Here is a 19,636-nt window from a genome sequence, read left to right on the forward strand (position 1 = left end):
TGAAGCTCGGCTGCCATTGGTAACCTTTAAAACCCAAACCCTTCACTGCACACTCTGTTCCCAGGGACTGAGACATCCAGTAAAAACCCAGCTGATGGTTAGCCTCTGTATTCTCCCACCCCCTTGCTGTTTCTCAAAAGAAGCAGATCATTATCCATGGGAAATGAATTATATGAACAGAAGTAGGAAAATGAAAGAAATCCAAATACCATTTTTAAAGTTTCCTTCTACCTTTATAAAACTATTCTTCTAATGCCCTGTTTTCTCTCTGGCTTCAACTTTTCTAGCACTGACAGTCCGGAATGGAGGAAACGTGCTGGTGCCCTGCTACCCTTCTGGCGTGATCTATGACCTCCTGGAATGTCTGTATCAGTACATTGACTCAGCCGGCCTCTCCAATATCCCTTTCTACTTCATCTCCCCTGTGGCCAACAGTTCACTTGAGTTTTCTCAGATTTTTGCTGAATGGTATGTCTGTGTTCTTCTCCATGACTCAGTACAAGAATAATAAAAATGAAAATATAAAAAGTTTTTTTAATTAAAAAAAGAATAGAAATAGGTTTTTTCCTCACATTATTATGAGACTTTCATTTTGTTATCTTTCTATGTCTGAGATGTGAAAATTGTATTAGTGAAAGCCAAGTCTGTTATATTGCTCGATGTAGAAGAATGGTTATCAAGGAGAGAAGGATGAAAGACAAAGATTTAACTCAACCAGCTCTTTCAAAATCAGTGACAAAAATATTATGATTTTATCTTCTCACATGCTACCCTCTGCCTGTTACAAAGTGAAGTGACACATTCTAGAAGCTCAGAAAAAGCCCAAGCTCATGTTGTCTGGAATTTACAACACCAAATCTTATAAGAAAGGCTGGATTTTTTTTCATTTCAATAGCATGATATTTGACAAAATTAAGTTTTATTACAGTAGGAAATTATTTTATTTAGTCCTGAGGTGGGTAAATGATTGCACAGGATGAAATCAGTGAACCCTATTAGAATTATTTAGATGCACATCTGAACCTAACTTGCCTGGCCAAAAAAAAAAGGAGGGATGGGGGAAATACATTAACTTTTACAGTCAACCGAACAGTGCCTTAGAGTGGAGTTTCTAGATGGGGATATGACACATGCTCCAGTGTATTTAATCCATTGTTGTGTGGGAGCCTAATAGACACAGTATTCTACTGAGTTCCTCATGAAAAAGGAATTTGTGTGTCATTCCGTCGTAACTTGTTCCATGTACTGCCTCCCCCCCTCCACCTTTTAAAAGGGCATTTTTTTCCCTCCCCTTTTAGTTGTAGTCAGGGTCCTTTTTTCTTTCACTCAATTCAGACAAGCTTCTCTATTCCCTGTGTGTGTTATTCATGTTTGTCCTTAGGGCTGTCATTTTTATTGGTACCTATGGAATTTTATCCTTTTCTCCCCCAACATAGGAAGTTAATCTTGAATAATTAGCAGTCCACCCTAAGTATCACTTGTGCAGTTAGTCAGCATATACTGAATTTCCTCATCCAGATCTTTAATAAAAAAACTCCAGGGCCAGCCCTGCGAGGCCCAGGGGCTGGTGTGCTCCCCCAGGCTTCCCCTCCCCCACTGCATGCTGTTCTTGTCAGAATATCTAATGGAAGAGAAGGCAGGGCCATGAGAATTAGTATAGGTCATTTTTATGTTTCTGGGTCTTCTTATTTGTTCATTTCTAATACATGTGTAAACACATTTACTATAGAAAACAATATGGGTTACAGAGGGAAAAACTGAACCCATAAGCCCACTCTCCAGAAGTAATATCACTGTTGGCAGTTTGATGGATTTTTTTTTCTTTCTATATGGGGGTCATGCTGATTATTTAATTTTGGATCCTGCTTTTAAAAATTTCAATCTGAGGGTGCCTGGGTGGCTCAGTGGGTTAAGCCTCTGCCTTCAGCTCAAGTCATGATCCCAGGGTCCTGGGATCAAGCCCCACATTGGGCTCTCTGCTCAGCGGGGAGCCTGCTTCCTCCTTTCTCTCTCTCTCTGCCTGCCTCCCTGCCTCCTTGTGATCTCTGTCAAATAAAAAATTAAAATCTTTAAAAAAATAAATAAATAAAAAATAAATAAAATGTTCAAGAACACAGTTTTTACATGACTGCATTATTATATCATTTGTACCTTATTTGTATATTGTATAATTTTCTTAACTGTTGTCTTACTGTTGGGCAGACAGGCTTTGCCCAGTTTTTTCCTTTTAGTAATAAATCTTCAATTAATATCATTTTCATGTATAAATGACTGCATCTTCTGCTTAAGTCAATTACTAAATGTGGAATTACTGGAACAAAGATTATAAATATGTTTCAATGCGCATTATACGGATCTAAATTGCTTTCCAGAAAGATTTTTGGCTTCTGTAAATTGTCCCTTTTTTTACATATTTAGAGGTGTTATACTTCTCTTACCAGTTTATCTAAACTCTACTCTTTTGTTATATTTCTGCAGACATTTTTTTCCCCATCTTGGCACTTTGGATTTTAAGCTCTTTGTTTTTTAAATAATAAAGGTGTGACTTTGGAATATTTTGGGGTTACAGAAAAGTTGCAGAGAGTGCAGAGAACTCCTGTATACCTTCTGCTTAGCTTCTGCTAATGTTAACATTTTACACAGCCATTTACACATGCCAAAACTAAGAAGTGGACATTAGCATATTATTAGTAGGGGAACTCCAGTCTTTATTCAGATTGTACCAGTTTTTCCACTAATGTCTGTTTTCTGTCCCAGGATCTAGTCCAGGATACCACAAGGCATTTAGTTTTCCGTTTTTGATTCATTTCTTTTTTGTTTTTGACAGAAATACTTTGGTTTTCTATATTGATGCTAACTAATGCAGCATAATATCCATTGCAACAATCTAAGAAACCTTAAATGAAGATCTTATATTTGTCTCTCTTCCTGAGTTTAAGAGTCTTATCTTCCTGCTTAGAACTATATAGTCTAAAGTAACCCTCCACAAGTATCTTCCTCCAAAAAAGATACAAAGTAATTTTTTAATCAAGATTAAAGAAAGGGAAGTGTAGGAAAAATTAAATAATAAATTGTATTAATGAAGTTAATATAAAACCCAAACCTTGAAGTCCTAAACTACTCCCTAAAAGTCATATCCGTTAGAACTGTTGAAACACTTTAATATTTTAGTAGAATTCTCACGAATGGGCGCTAACAAACGTACATCACTACATATATTTTTTTGTAACGTTTAAAAATGCCAAACCTATAGAACACCCATGGCTCTTAAGTTATCAGTTGTTAATTTTTGCCACAATTGCTTTATTTAGACATTTCCATATTTTAAATGTGAGATCTGGCCAAGAAAGAGCATAGTACCTAAAACATTCACAGTGTCTCCAGAGCTGAGATACTGCATTGCTCTCCAGTTTGAGTTACTGGTGCTGCTTAGTGGGTGTGCAAAATGGCAAGTTTTATGTCTGAAAAAAAGCTTTGTCCTCAAAAAAGATCGCAACGAGTGCAGTAGGAATCTTTGAATTGGATCCTGGAACGGGAAAAGGACATTAGTGGGAAAACTGGTAAAATCCAGACAAAACTGGAATGTAGTTGGTTGTAATGCACTAATATTAATTTCTTCATTCCCCAATTGGATTGTGGTTATGTAAGATGTTAACATGAAGGGGACACTGGGTATAGGGCACAAGGGAAGTCTGGACTGTCTTTGCAACTTTTCTGTGTAAATCTAAAACTATTCCAAAATGACAAGCTTACTTTTTAAGGCAAAAATGTATTGAGGAATTTTAACAGTTAAAAAATGCATACAAGGGGCGCCTGGGTGGCTCAGTGGGTTAAAGCCTCTGCCTTCAGCTCAGGTCATGATCCCAGGGTTGTGGGATCGAGCCCCGCATCGGGCTCTCTGCTCAGCAGGGACCCTGCTTCCTCCTCTCTCTCTCTCTCTCTCTCTCTCTCTCTCTGCCTGCCTCTCTGCCTACTTGTGATCTCTGTCAAATAAATAAATAAAATCTTTTTAAAAATTTAAAAAATGCACACAAGACATTTATGTTCTAAATACTCTGTAAATGCTGACTTTTAGTCACAGTGAGATTGGCAAGCAGGAAGATTTTAAATAACCTTTAGTATTTAGTGTTTATGCTGCTACCACTAGGTGGCAACAGATGCCTTGGGCGCCCTACCTAACAGGCTCTTTTGCTTTTCCTCTTTAAAAGGCTTTGTCACAACAAACAGACTAAGGTGTATCTCCCGGAACCACCTTTTCCTCATGCAGAGGTAAGAAAATGGCATTATTGGGTCAGAGCAAGAAAAACTGTAGATAAATAGTTCAAGATGGAGATAGCAGGTCATGAGGTTTTAAAAAATCCTGGGGCACCTGGGTGGCTCAGTCAATTAATTAAGTGTCCGACTCTTAATTTCAGCTCAGGTCATGATCTCAGGGTCATGAGACCTCTCTTCGGGTTCCATGCTGGGCGTGAAGCGTGCTTAAGATTCTCTCTCATCCTCTCTTTCTTCCCCTCTGTCTCCCTCTTTTTATATATATCTCAAAATAAAAATTAAAAAATCCTTAAGCTCATATAGCCCTTTGTTTCCCATTTAAGAGAACAGGGAAGTACTCTAACTCAAGATTCGCTACTTTCTCTTCTCATTAACACATTGTAGTACCAGTATGTGTCTGCAGTTCATAACTTACCTCTGTTCTTTTGTCCGGGTGAGGAATTTGATCTAACATCTACTGTTAACGTTTTTGCATAATGACAGATTTATTTATTGTCAGTCTTCTTTCCAGTTAGTTATGTTGATCGTAGATGTGATGCTTTAATGATGAAAATAATAACTTTAAGTTTTTGGAAAATAAAGGGTCAGAAGCTACAAACTTCCACTTATAAAATAAGCCATAGGATGTAGTGTATAGTGTAGTGACTGCAGCGACCAGTACTGTGGTCCGTGTCTAAAAGTTGCTAAGGGAGCAGATATTAAAAGTTCTCATCACAAGAAAAAAGTTTGTAACCACACATGGTGATGGACTTTAACTAGGCTTACTGTGGTGATTTTTTCACAACAGATCAAATGCTGTACAGCTGAAACTAATACAACATTATATGTCGGTTTTACCTCAGTTTCTTAAAGATGGAAAAATTATACCTTTCTCACAGAACAGATGAGTGTTTTTATATAAGTTTGTACCCAGTTTTTTTTTCATTATGTTTTTCACCAAATAGTGTATCATGGACATTTTCTTTGTGCCTCACGTCGTAATTATTGCTGCCTCATATCCCGGAGCGCATCATATGGGTGTTCTGTAATACACTTAACCATTCTCTTAACTGTCTGACAAGAGAGTTACGTCCAGTTTTCTGTTATGTTTTTTAAAAGGTTGTGTAAATTGGTATAACCACTTTAGGAAACTGGCAGTTATCTGCTAAAGCTGAACACATAATGTACTCTCTGCCTCAGCAGTTTCATTCCTGATGTATAAACCAAACAGAAATATGTAGGTCTGTCACCAAAAGATGCACAGAAGTCTTGAGAGCTCTCTTAGGAGTAGTTCAGAAATAGACCCAAATGCCCTCAGCAGTCTGGTGATTTTGTGGCATGTTCACACAATCTGCTGTCTTACTCCAGTAAGAATGAACAAACTCCCGTTACACGCAGTCATGTAAACAAAGTTCACAGACACGGAGTGAAGTAAGTCAGACATAAGAGAGTAGACACCATGTGATTTTCTTTATATACAAGTTCAAAAACACACAAAACTCATCTGTGGTATCAGAAACCAGCACAGTAGTTACCCTGGAGGTAGGGATGGGGCAGTAATAATTGGAAAAGGACAAAGGGGGATTTCTGAAAAAATTGCAATGAATATCCTGCTAGCTATTTTAAACTTAACAACTTGTACTATTCTTACTTATTCCTACTCCAGAGGACTTTAACGAACCGGAATCTTACATGGAAAGTTCTGAAAAATTCTTTTTTCAGTCCACACACTCTGTTATAGGAGCCAAGGTATTTGCGGGCTCTGCCATTACCACAGTGAAATTCAGGCTAGAAATATTTAATGTCAGAAAATTAAGTGTGGCAAAACATATTTTGTGGCAGACTTTCCCACTGAAAGTCTGTTTTTCTCCCCCCCTGTCAACAATTAGCCTTTCTTTGTTTTCTAAGAGTGTTGCTATACATTCATACCCACATATGTCACAGATGATCTTTGTCCCGTTTACAGTTATGAAAATGAAAAGACCATAGTGGCATGAACAGGGTTCCTGAAGTGCACTTGCCAACATTAGGGCGTGATGGAGTTGACTCTGGGTACTGTGACCAATGCCCATGCCCCCACGCAGTTCTGCCCTTAGTACTGATAAAAAAAAAAAAAATTACAGAATTCCTCCCCTGCGGCTTCATCCCCTGTACGGTTTAGACATTAAAGAAGTGCAGAGGTAATTCTGGATGGTCAAATGTAGCAAGTCAGCTGGAAAGGTAGATCCAGTTGGCAAAAAAAAAAAGAGAGAGAGAGAGAGAGATGAATTTATCTTAGTTCCTGTGCATTGATCAGAAGAAAGAACTTCAGGAACTGTAGGTAATGACTAAAAAATGATTTAAGTTATGTGCCAAAACCCACTGCTATTCTTAGAATCCCATTCATCTCCTCGACAACAATGAATACAGTAGGCCTAGTCTTTTAGATAGCGCTTACCCTTATTTAACTGGGACAGGGAATAATTTTGGCTATAAATCGGTTATAAAAAGGATGTCAGTTTACTCACATATGACTTGGAAGGAAGGTGGGAATTCAGCGTTTGCTCTATCTTTGCTGTGTATAACCTATCCAACCTTGGATGCCTGATTAGGATCTCTGGGGTAGTGTTGCAGTGCTACTAGTAAAAGCAGTCTCTCTGAATTAAAGGTTACATCTTTAAAGTGAAGAGAGTTTGGCTTCCATTTGGGTATTGTCCCATTGTGGCCACCCGTCAGTATTGGGGTGACTTCAGACGGAGTTGGGGTTGTTGACTGGGCTCCCCTCTTATGCATTGTGGCTTGCTTCAGGATTAAGTTGTGTCACAGATCATTTCTTTATCCATCAGACAATATCTCAGAGCAATACTCCCTTCGCCCTAGCTGGTATTTAGGGCCCCTGAAGTCTGGATGTTTGCCATCTGGCCTTTCAGTCCAGAAGGTGGGGGCGTGGGGGCAGGGCCGGGGCAGCAGGAAGAGCTTCTGAGCCATGCCACAAGATGCCATCTGTGGTTGTAACGGTCTGTGGTGTTGCCTTGGGTTGGGCATGACTTTGGGAGAATAGTGCCAGGTACTGTGCTGGAAGGGAGATTTTTTTGGTTCAGAACATACACTTTTAAGACAAGTTTGAGGCTGCACATGGCCACTTACCACAGTTCTCTGTGTCGTGAGCATGTCACATCTCCTAAATTTCTGAAAGCCAATTTGGCCTTTGTCTTTATTAAGTTGCTGCAGTAACTTTACAGCTGTAACTTCTCAAGAGGTGGTCCTTTGTGGGTAAATAATTTTTCTTGTGTGAGATGTTTATTGTTGACAGAACTTGGTGATCCACATGTTTTGGGAAAGTTACTTGTACTTCAAATAATAACTCATACTGGGAACTTCTGGGGCCAGGGCTCAGGGTGTCAGGAAGCTCTAAAGGAAGACTTAGATTACATCAGGCCTTAACAGCCTGAACAAAAGTATCCCCTGAGTATGTTAATACGTACCAGAAAGTCTCATCTGTCCAGAAAGTCACCTTGTAGGTAGAAAATCTCTGTTTTCGGCAAATAATCAGATTCATGTGTATTTTTAATTTCCTTCTCCTCCCTCTTGCATGCTGTGTGGTTCTTCCTTCTGGCTGCACAGGCTAACGTTTCTTCGTGTGCTTCTCTGTGCATCTTGCAGCTCATTCAGACCAACAAGTTGAAGCACTACCCCAGCCTCCACGGAGACTTCAGCAGTGATTTCCGCCAGCCATGCGTGGTGTTCACTGGGCACCCCTCCCTCCGGTTTGGGGACGTAGTCCACTTCATGGAGCTCTGGGGGAAATCTAGTCTCAACACTGTCATATTTACAGGTAAACAGACAGAACCTTACCCTTTCCACTGAGACCGTCACTCAGTGCACCAACCAGGTGGAGACCAAGGGACGAATTTCACAGTGAGACCGAAATATGAACAACACATCTGTCGTAAATACCAAAGGGTGACGAAACCACAGGGGAAGAGTAAGAATAGAGCAAGATGGACTGTGAGGAAACTACCAGGCAAAGCTTTCCTAGCAGTTTTGAGAGATTTTTGCCCGGAGGCAGATTCCCCGTGAACTACTTGTGCAATGATTTTGTGTGCTGTTTCAAGAATGGCAATAATTCTAGGAACCACTCTTGTTTTACCCTTTAGGAATTATTCCCTGAATTGGGTCTTTCACCTTTGGCTTTAGTTTTCTCTGGCTTACAGTTTTCCTTCTGGAGACAAACCCCTCAGAGTAGAACAGATCCTTTCATGAGGTCAGGCAGGGGTTTTACCTTAATCACTACATTATTTTATCAATTTTAGGTCTTCAGTCAGAAATCTTATGGGCAGTGAAGTAAAGAACCTTGATCCAAATCCGGTCCAAAGGACTGTAACTTAAGCCAAGTTACCCCCATGTCTCTGAGCCTCATTCTTCTTCGTTGTCAAATGGGGTTATTGCTGGCTCCTTCCTTGAGTATCTCTGTGCATTTAGTATAATGTTAAAAAAAGACACTTCATACAGTACCTGGCACATAAAAGCTTTTGAGAAAGTTATCAGTTGACTTCTTTCTCATTGTTTTTAAGACTTGAATGATGGAAGAGAATCTACTCCATCCCCAAGGCTTCAGGATCAGGGACCCCGGGCCCTTCCCTGTGTTCAGCCTGTTGGTGAGAGTGTCAGAGACCTCCACCACATCGCTAGTCAGACAGAGTTGGCTTAGTGACTCATTGCAAGTGGGAAGGATGCAAACCATGGGGAAGTGGAAGGCATCTCAGAGTATGTTGAACTTAACGGATTTGGGCTTCTGTTGGGTGATTTTGAGGTGGGTTCACGACTGTGGGTCATTGCGCTGGATTAGCTGTTGTCAGGAAACAGGAGTGGTTATATTACTGAGTATCTTAATAATTCTTATCTAGAAGGCAAGAAGGATGGAGCTAGGAGAGGGTAATGTTTGCTCATTTTGTGGTTTGAACAGTGTTGTGGTTTTGTGTTCAGGCATGATTACAGAGGGGTTCTTGTTTTTGTCTTGATCCATTGTGGTTACCAAATGGCCATGTCTGGTGTTAGTGTTCTGTGAAATTGTGTGTGTGTCCAACAGCAGAGCCCCGTGGCCTACCTATGAGTGACAGGCTGGCTCCGGCTAATACCAAGGCCTAGTAGAAAGTGCCCAGAGAACTGCGGCTGCTGCTCTCTTTCCCAGGCCCCCTTTGGCCAAGAGGAAGTCAGGCCACAAGACTTGATTCACAGTACCCAGAACCTCACTGTTACCAAGTTTTGCTAAGCAGGAGGTGATCTGGAGAGCATTGTCTGTAGTAGGACCAAAGGTGGTATCTCCTGTTCTTTTTGAGGAGTTGTTGACCCTGATACAGTAGTTGGTACAATGTTTACATAGGCGCAGTTAGAGGATTTTAGATGTTTGGTAGACATCTCCAATGTCTATGGTAGACGTTTTCCTTTAGCCGGTTAGGAAGAAATCAGAGGCTGTGTGATGGTCCATAACCATCCTGGATAATGAATTTAAATCTCAGCCAGTTTTGAGGGGCTTTCAGAACAGCAGTTAGGTCATTTGTGAGGTTAGGTAGTGTCAGAGAGGCGTCTTAGACCACTGTTTTGGGTCATATTACAGCTATGGCACAGTTGAAGCTCACTTAGTCCATGTCAAAAAGGAGTCTGTCATCTCTCCCAGATGCTTGCCTCCTTTGAGGGTATTCTTCTTGGGGAAAAAGGAGCCATTGGAGGGGGAGTAATTTAAAAATCTGGAAGTTCCATCAGTTTTCCCAAATGCACTGGATAAGTTAGTGGGACAGGTGAGTGTAAGCCTGAAGGCTGTAAGAAGTGATGTCCTCGTGGGGCCACAGGCTGTTGGGAATCTAAATATTATTTTTCACACCAGAAATGTGCCAGTTCTTCTGGCTCAGGGTGACCAGCCTCCTTGAGTGGATAGACCGTCCCTCCAAGCAGGCTGCGGGGAGTGCTGCTAGAGGGAACAGATGGGCCATTAGGGCAGGCGTGGTTCCCAGTCATGCTGTCACCAGCTTTGCTGATGGGAGCACAGCAGCGGCAGCAGAAGCGTCTGGTGACATGGAGCCAGGGTCCTTTTCTTTTCCTCTTGCGGCATTCTCTCAAGTAGGTGGTGTGTGGTTTGTCTCATACCTGCGTGTTAACTCTGAGCACTCGATTCAAGTGGCCTGCACCAGATTTCCCCACTGTGAGGTCACTGTTTTATATGTAATAATTATCTTGGGGAGCTGGGGGAGGGACTTCCCCAAACTTTTCTCTAATTTTTTTAGCATCTATTGATGATCCTAGTCAGAAAAAATTATTACTGTGATGGTTGCCAAATGATGATTTTTTTTTTTTTTTACCTTCACTGTTTCTGTTACATTTATTTGGCATGCTGTCATAAAGAGATTTTCTTCTTCCCCCATTTACTTATTTACCCCTTGTTTATCTCCTCGGTCTCTCCATGTTGAAAGCCTTGAGCTCACACCCATACCTCCAATTCCACATCCACTCTGTACTATTCACTCTGGCCTCCCTTGCCCTTATTTGTAGATTCCTCCTCCCCAGTGATAAGGAATCTGGTCCCCCCAGCCTCAGACACATACACTGCCTCACCCTCCCACCGGTGCAGCCATCTGCTCGCCCTTGACCACACCAGCTGCCTCCTCACTTGGCAGCAGCTCCGTTGCATGCATCTCAAATTTTGGTTCTTGTGCTCTCATTAGAACCCGATTTCTCCTACCTGGAAGCACTGGCTCCCTACCAGCCCTTGGCCATGAAATGCATTTACTGCCCCATTGATACACGGCTGAACTTCATCCAGGTGTCCAAGCTGCTTAAAGAAGTCCAGGTAAGGAAGGGAAGTGCACTGTCTCCACGGCCCTGTCACCGCTGGGGAGTTCGCGGGCTGCGGGCAGAGGGCCGCCTGCCTTGCTGCATTTCTCGCCTGGCTCACTTCCCACGCGTCCACAGCATGCTGAGGCATGCGCCTTAGTTACCCTTCACAGTACTGAGCTTTACACCTGGAAAGTCCTTTCTGTTCTAAAGAAATCAAAAGTGGAAGGAAAAAAAAGCATAAACGGTCTATTTTTTTTTTTAGTAATTTTTTTTAACATTTTATTTATTTATTTCACAGAGAGAGAGAGATCACAAGTAGGCAGAGAATCAGGCAGAGAGAGGGGGAAGCAGGCTCCCCGCCGAGCAGAGAGCCAGATGCGGGGCTCAATCCCAGGACCCCGAGACCATGACCCAAGCTGAAGGCAGAGGCTTAAACCACTGAGCCACCCAGGTGCCCCGGTCTATTATTTTTGATGAGGACCATCTGTGTCTGGTTAAAAGCAAATTGCCCCCTCTCCCACCAGAAAAGTTGTTCTGGAAACCTACTCATTGAGCCAAAAGACAGTTTAGCTGAAACCTGGGCTGGGCCCTGGGGCACGTGTGGATGAGCAGCACACACAGAGTTACTCTGCTTTTTTTACGAGAAGTTTCTTTTGATTTGGTTTTTGTTGCATTTGTTTGTTTTTTCCTTTTGCACTTTCTGCCATAGGAGAGAGCCAGAAGTAGTTGGGTAAAGGGGTGGGTGAAAGGAAGGCCATCTGCACAGCGGGAGAATGGAGAGGGAGAGTGGGGAATGGAAGTCACCCCACTGGGCAGCACGTCTGACAGTGGGCACGGGGAGGCTGCTTGGGATTGGCCCGGGAGCGAGGCCAGAGGAAGAGTTCTCATTCCCCGTTGCTTTGGGAGCTCAAATGAGCACCGTGGGGCCCTGGCGCATCTCAGGTCACAAGTTTGCTTTTCTCCTCCGAGAGTCTTTGACCTCGGGATGGGAGGCAGTAACACAGAACTCTGAGGAAGGGTAGCGAGGAATGGGAAACTCAGGAGCCTGAGGAATGCGGAGAACATGGCTGACAGTGATGGCTCACTTGCTGGCCCTACAGGAGGGAAGATGGGCTTTCTCTAGACATGATTCGAGCAGTAGATGAACTGGGGTGGGTTTGGCAATTCGCTCCCCCACTGTGTACGCATCGGCATGCGGGCAGAGACGGTTAAGAGCCTGTTGTTTTCATCACTAACTGTTCCCTACAGCAGTGCTGTGCTCTGTGCTCGTGGAGCCCTGGCAGCACAGGGACGGTGGGGACGGGAGGCTGCCTGGTCTCCCCTGTGGGAGGGGGAAAGCCGGCTGGAGGCCTCAGGCTGGGACCATGCAGGCAGGTGGCTCTGAGAGGAGTTACAGGATACCACCCAGGTCAGGAAGAGGACAGGTCTGAGCCCAACAGAGCAAGCACAGTTTGAATGCATCCGGTGGGCCTGCTGGAAGGCCTCCCTCCAGGAACTGGAGGTGAGCTCCAGGCTCTTCAGTAAAAGCAGTGGCAGTACAAAAACTCAGGGCCCCTGGGATCAGTTTTCAGTTGTGTGGTATTTGTCCCAAGTAGACGCTGGTTTACTACTTCTGTCTCTCAAAATAACAAAGAGGGACATTTTGTAAACAAGCTCTGAGTCAGTCTTTCCTACACAATTGAGAATGTGACCTGAGCAGTGCCCACTGCCAAAAACGAGCAGACCTGCCAATACTGGAAGAAAGCCCAACCCCAGAACACCAGACTAGCAGGACAGTCAGCTGTTCCTGCCTACTGGCCTCCAGCTGTCGCCACCAGTCAGTGATGGTAGGTGTGATGAGAAGACTATGCCCTCCAGCGGCTTAAGGACCAGCTGAGAGCAACCCCCTGAAAGTCACTGTCAAAGTGACTTAAAAAGAATAAAAAACAAATGCAAATAGAGGCAGTGGATCCCCACTAGTCCACGTGGCTAGCAGTTGAGGGCTTTGCCTTGAAATTTTTATTCTTTCCCTGCACTGCACTCACCTCTCCTGCTTCCCATTACTTGGGTTTGAGAGGAGGAGAGGTCAGAGGGCCCGAAAGTGGTGAGGCTGAGCGTGCGTGCTCGAGGCCTCACCCCGCCCCATCCCCTGGATTCCCAGCCGCTCCATGTGGTGTGCCCCGAGCAGTACACACAGCCACCACCTGCGCAGTCCCACCGGATGGATTTGATGATCGACTGCCAGCCGCCCGCCATGTCGTACCGGCGGGCCGAGGTCCTCGCCTTGCCTTTCAAGCGTCGCTACGAGAAGATCGAAATCATGCCAGAGGTGAGCCGTTCTCTCTCTCACGGTCAAATCCAGGCTTTCCACGTGAGTCTCAGAAAGAGGACTGTCCCAGAAGTGGCTGTCTCCTGGCCAAAGAATGCAGATCCTTAAGTGAGGACCTGGGAAGGGAGCCTTCCCAGGGATCTCTGGGATCTTCAGAGCCTTCTCATTTTTTGGGTAGTGAAGTAACTGCTGTTTACATCACAAGTGCATCATAACTGTGCCTTCAGGGGTGGGCACTTGTGATTTCTGCCCTTTCTGTAGTATAAATCATGCATTCAGAACCATTCATTTACAAAAATCTTTGTCCATGTATGGAATATAGAGAACTAAAAGCATCATTGAGTTTGGCCGGGAGAGGCCTGCACGAGATGCAAGGGTTAAAAGTCTGTCACCATTCTTTAGGTTTTACTACTACTAAAGGATGCTTATTTCCACCCCAAATGAGAGCGTGTCCTCTGCAGCTTCCTCCTAATCCTCCTCCTTCGTCCCTGTAAGTGCAGGATGGGAGACCTGATGTGCCAGCCCTTGTGGATGCATTCTGGTGGGAAAACTCTGGTCTTGGGCGGCAAGGGACGCGTCTCCAGCTCGCAGACGTGTCAGCTGAGTGGTGGTTGTTGTGGGCTCCAGGTAGACGTCCCTCATGGCACAACAGAGTCTTAGATTTCGCTCATGGGGCTGCCACGGTTCCCACGATGCCATCCCCAAACCTCCCAGACCAGTGCCGCCAGGCAGCCTGACCTGTGGGGGAGTAAGTACGGTGCAGGAAGGAAAAGGCTGTGTACGGACGGGCATTGTCAGGAACCCTGAGCAGGCATGGGTCTCCCCGGGGGAGCATTTCACACTCATGCCGTGTGTGTTTCCTTATTTCATGAAGCAGTTCTGATTCCTTTTAAATATCCTAAGTGGCTTCCTCAGTCCATGGGATATTGATCTTCATATTTACATAAATGGCATTTTGCATATTTATTCACTTTTGTTTTTACATAAAGGAGACTTGGACAGCTCAGGGTCTACATGTGTCAGAGCAATAGTCAACTCAACCCGGGAGCAAGGGCTTCTCACGGGATCATACATTGCTGCCAGTAGTGGAGTCGGGGAGCTCCAGAGCGTCAGACTCAGATGGTAGGGAAAGAGATGGCCCCCTAGGTAAAGGCTGGGTGTTCTTCCACTTTGGGAGAAGTCAGATTCCCAGGAATTAGCTCACTCAGTCCAAATGTTGCTGTCCCTGTCCTTCCTGCCTGACTAGTCACCTAGTGGTTATGAGGACAGAGGCAGAGGCCAACGTGGAAAGTCAGCACCTGTTAGGTATTCTGAATAAGAAGTCCTTAGCAGTTTCCAAGATATCCTACGGAAGTGTCAGGAGTGGTCTGGAAGCCACCCAAAAGGCGAGTTGTAGTGGTTCAGGTGATAAGCCTGTGGCAGGATGTTGGCGGTGCATAATTTGGGGGTTGACTAACAAAAGGGCAAAGCAGAAGGGCCAGCACCCTGGGCTCCCAGTGTGTGATGGCACAGGCTTACACGAGGTACCTGCTGAGAGTTGCACCCCAGACAGGCTTGGGCTCATTCTCCTCCTCTTCTCAGCCCAGTTTACCCGCCGCTGCCACCCCCTTCTCTCTGCTTGTCTTACCTCCATTCTTTCTTACGATCGATGTATGTATTTGTATATGTGATATATTTTTGATTGAAGGTATTTTTAAAGTTTTTTTACCTTCTTACTTCCTTAAAATTATGTGGTTATTTTAGACTGCATTGATATAAACAAAAGATAAAAGAAAGTGAGGGGGTAAAAAAAAAAAGTGAGGAATGGCGGTCACAAAGACTCAGCTTCCCTGCGCCATACGCCACACCTTTCCCTCCAGGCTGGCAGGGGTGCGGCGCTGCAAGCGAGCTGGTGGCTGTGGAAAGCTGGCCTGGCTGTCACCGGCCATCCGTGAGCTCAGTGTGGCCTCCTGGTCCTGACTTGGGATGGCGTAGCTGCAGCACCTCGTCCCTCACATGTAGGGGAGCCCAGCTGACACCCCTGTTTGCTTCCAGCTCGCAGATGCGCTGGTGCCCATGGAGATTAAGCCTGGCATTTCCTTGGCAACCGTCTCCGCTGTGCTGCACACGAAAGATAACAAGCATGTCCTTCAGGTATGGGGGCAGGTGGGCTGGGCTTGCACCCCCAAGTTGCCACTGGGGCCTGTGAAGACGAGGAACCCCCCAGGCCACCCCCATCAGTGGTCCTAGCGCTCCCACCAGCACAAGTCAGAGACCAGACTCTTAATGGATTGGATTGAAACAGAGAGGACATTGCATATAAATTCTTCCCTACTTATCTCTCTGGCCACATGCCTCAGAGAGAGAAGCGGGAAGAGCAGCTATTATTCATGGAGCTGGGGCCGCACCACATCCTAAGTGCCTTTCCCGACTCCCAAGGACTGGCGTCCCTCAGCGCGCCTGCGGGCGCCTTTGCTAGACCCGCAGTGCGGAGTGCGGGTGGGGGGAGCCCCCAGAGCAACAGGGAAACCCACCCCCGGGGAGGCCTCCCTACAGAACATGCCTTCAAAAGCGGGCAGCGGCTGGGCACCTGTGAGCCACGGGCCGCAGGGCCTTGTCCCCGGCACCTTGTGCCCCAGTTCACCGTGTGTTTACTGCCTCATGGCATGGCTCTGTGGGCTCTTGTCCTCACCCCCCTTCTCGAGAAAAACTCCTTTCAGACTTGGACTGTGCTGCCACATAAAACATATAAGCTCCTTGCCGTGAGCATTTCTTACCTTCCCACATCATCCTCACCAGACTCGGTTACCGCCGCTCTGTAGGCAGTTTCTCTGACCTTTTATCCCGACAGTCTGGGTTAATCCCCCACAGTGGGTGGCCCGGGCCACCGCACTACTGCTACCCCAGCAGCTGCCCACACAGTTTCTCATTCGAAGAATTTACTTGAGAAATACTAAAGTGAATCCTTTAAAACTTAAAAATGAGTCTTGATCAAAGGAAGATCTCTGCCGAAAAAAGTCCCAATGCTCTGTGGATGCTTGGCGTTAGCTTATGTTGGGAGAGTCCCAGCTGGCGTGGGGCCCTGGGCGGGACCAACAGACAGGCTCCTGCTGTGGCCCCACACTGGCCTCTGCGGCTCTGGGCTCACGAGACCCGCCCCCTGTGTCCCACTCTAGCCCCCGCCCAGGCCAACCCAGCCCAGCAGCGGGAAGAAGAGAAAGCGGGCGAGCGAGGACATCCCAGACTGCAAAGTGCTGAAGCCCCTGCTGAGCGGCTCGATCCCCGTGGAGCAGTTTGTGCAGACGCTGGAGAAGGTGAGCGCTGCCCCGGCCGCAGTACCGTGGCCTCCCCACTCTTCGCTCACCTCAAGGAACGCCATGTCGCTGCTTTTCTCTCCAGCTACACGTTCTGAGCTGCTGTCCCTGTAGCATCTGCTTGAGGCAGGGTCAGGGCAGAAAACAGAACCGGGGGAGGGTCCCAGAGAGTTGGGAGAAGACCATACTCTCCTTCCCTGTAGGTCCCCCCATTTCTTCTCTGCCAGCCCCTTGCTGTCAGACTCAGGCCACGAGAAGACTACCCTACCACACCCCATTTCTTGTGGGAACTAGACCAAGGGAGCCCTTCAGAAACTTAGATGTGACCGATGGGTGAGGTGGGGAAGGCCAGATAAAGGAAACTTTGTAAGTCTCCTCCTTAGAGACTCACTTTTCAAGAAGACCCCTTGCTGATCAGAGCGCCAGCATCGATGCTGGCCGTGTCACAAGAAACGAGAGGCTCATACTGGGGGGCGGTGAGGGCAGAAGCACCCATATGTCCAGGTCCCTGGGAGAGGGAGAAGCAGGGCCAGCAACTCCCAGATGGGCGGGAAGAGAGGGAAGAAGTCGGCGGTCCTCTGGAGGACACTGGCCCTTCCCTGAATCAGCAGCCAGCCGTCAGTGGTTTAATTTTTCCCTGAAGGAAAGACCGAGGCCAAGTTGTGCAGCCCTGCTAGCCCCTGAGGGTGGGGGCACTGCGTGGGAATGAGCCTGGGAGCGTCCCCGTATGATGCAGTGAACACAGCAGTAACTGCTTCCTCCAGATCTTGTACTCCTCCGGCCCCTATTGGTAGGACTCAGCTTGACCTGTTTTTTAAAAGCGTGAAACAGCTTCCTTTCCCAGAAGCACCTTCACTAGTTCTGCCTGGCTTGTATAGAACTTGACCCTTAGGATCTGCCCCAACCTGCACATGAGCTTTCTGGAATTAAGGGGAGAAATTCTCCCTAGCCCATGTTCTTTACCTATCCTGTGTCCCTTTCAGGCAAATCAGTCTTATTTCTCCTTTTCCTCTTCCCAACTTTATGTGTGATATGTAAGAAAATTCTATAACTCACATTAAGGTAGTTAAAGAAGGATTTGCTGTCCTACCTTGTCTCATTCTCCCTTGAGAAGGATTTGCCAGATCACAAGGCCATTGATATCTTGCTTTTAGGAATGGCATTTTTCTGGGATGGGGTGAAGCTTTTTTTTAATCAGGAACCTTTGGCTGGTGATGGACAGTCCAGCACCCCAGACTTCTGAACCCAGGCGCTTGGATGTGCTCCTCAGATAACTCAAAAGCTTAAGCAGGTTACAGAAATTTTGTTGTGTTTTCCATGAGATTTGGCATGTTTGGAGGCTTCTTTTAGAGTGTACGAAGCTGTTTTTTAATTCTGTTGCTATAGGAGATCTTGTGACAAGTCTGAAGAATTGTATTGGGGAGCATCAAAAATGACAGTTTCTAGAATGTTCAGTTTGGCCAAGCCTAGGAAGTATCCTTTCTTAAAACCATCAGTTGCTGCAGTATTCTCCTGCCTTTCAGTCAGCCTCTTGCTTTCAGAGTATCCATCATCTGCTTTCTCTTCTTCTTTTGGAGCAGCATGGCTTCAGCGATATTAAGGTGGAAGACACAGCAAAGGGCCATATTGTCCTGCTCCAGGAAGCCGAGACACTCATCCAGATTGAGGAAGATTCGACTCATATCATTTGTGATAATGATGAGATGCTCAGGGTACGACTGCGGGACCTCGTTCTCAAATTCCTACAGAAGTTCTAAAAGGAACATCTAAGCCATTTCTACTTCACTGAAATCCTGCAGTCCTCCGCTGGGGCTGCCGGCACAAACTGAGGAAGGACAGAAAAAGTGGGCCGTAGACTTTGTGGTGTTCTCTGGCTTAAGGAATAAAGAAGTAGCCCTTGAGGGACCTGATTGTCAGCAGTTACAGCCAGAAGCTCCTGGGCTGGATTTCCACTCCATTTTGGGCAAGAACTTTTGCTTTAAACTTGAACTCATTCTCTTCCCAATTTTGCCTCTCTTGGGTGGCCAGGTTGGTAAGGCAGCAAGCTAAAAAATGTAAGTGGAACAGATGCAGTTTCCAAGAGGTTAATGGTGGAAGGGGAGGTAAAAAATGACTGACTTAGCAGTCTTCATTTTTCATGGTTTCATAGGCCTTGGGCAGGAGGAACAAATCTTTGCTTGTGTTTTATTTACTTGTCTACAGTGCTATACCTAAGAAGAAAGATGATTTAAAAACATTTTGGTATAATGAACCATCTATCTGTATTTTATACTGTGAGCCCATTTTGTTAATAAAACTTATTTTTTATAGAAGTACATGTGCTCTGTTGAACCTAGAATGTATACATTGATTTAGTATCCGAAAAAATAATGGTACAGAACAGCATAAATTGAGAAAATACCATAATGGGGCACCTGGGTGGCTCAGTTGGTTAAGCGTCTGACTCTTGATCTCAGGGTCGTGAGTTCAGGCCCCGTGTAGGGCTCCATGTTGGGCGTGCAATCTACTTAAAAAATACCATAGCACGGGGCACCTGGGTGGCTCAGTGGTTAAGCGTCTGCCTTTGGCTCAGGTCATGATCCCAGGATCCTGGATCAAGCCCCACATCGGGCTCCCTGCTCAGCGGGGAGCCTGCTTCTTGCTCTCCCATGCCCCCTGCTTATGTTCCCTCTCTCGGTGTGTCTCTCTGTCAAATAAATAAAATCTTTGAAAAAAAAAATACCATAGCAAATTTTAGTTTGGTGCGTGCAAGCATATAACCCAACATTATTTAGAAAATTCAGACATATGTTTCTTAAATTGTATGAAAAGTTGCCTAACTTTATCTGAGCTGTGTCTGTATAAAAAACAACACAGGGGCACTTGGGTGGCTCAGTCTCTTAGGCATCCAGCGCTTGATTTTGGCTCAGGTCATGATCTCAGCACCCTGAGATCTAGCCCTTTGTCGGGTTCCATGCTCAGCACAGAGTCTGTG

The 19,636-nt window shown here is 45.5% G+C and overlaps 1 protein-coding gene across 1 annotated transcript in view; it reads left to right on the forward strand.

Moving 5' to 3' along the window:
- INTS9 (integrator complex subunit 9) overlaps positions 1 to 18,977 on the forward strand; it is a 102,255-nt gene extending 83,278 nt beyond the window's left edge. The window contains exons 10-17 of the mRNA XM_080795429.1: positions 288 to 468; positions 4,209 to 4,269; positions 7,894 to 8,065; positions 10,950 to 11,074; positions 13,202 to 13,369; positions 15,404 to 15,502; positions 16,525 to 16,662; positions 18,243 to 18,977. Of these exons, the coding sequence (XP_080651555.1) occupies positions 288 to 468; positions 4,209 to 4,269; positions 7,894 to 8,065; positions 10,950 to 11,074; positions 13,202 to 13,369; positions 15,404 to 15,502; positions 16,525 to 16,662; positions 18,243 to 18,419 (1,121 nt within the window). The 3' untranslated portion in view covers positions 18,420 to 18,977. The remainder of the gene's footprint in view (positions 1 to 287; positions 469 to 4,208; positions 4,270 to 7,893; positions 8,066 to 10,949; positions 11,075 to 13,201; positions 13,370 to 15,403; positions 15,503 to 16,524; positions 16,663 to 18,242) is intronic.
- The last annotated feature ends 659 nt before the right edge of the window (positions 18,978 to 19,636 follow it).

The sequence above is a fragment of the Martes martes genome, assembly GCF_963455335.1.
Source record: "Martes martes genome assembly, chromosome: 2".
In the NCBI taxonomy this organism is placed as follows: domain Eukaryota; kingdom Metazoa; phylum Chordata; class Mammalia; order Carnivora; family Mustelidae; genus Martes; species Martes martes.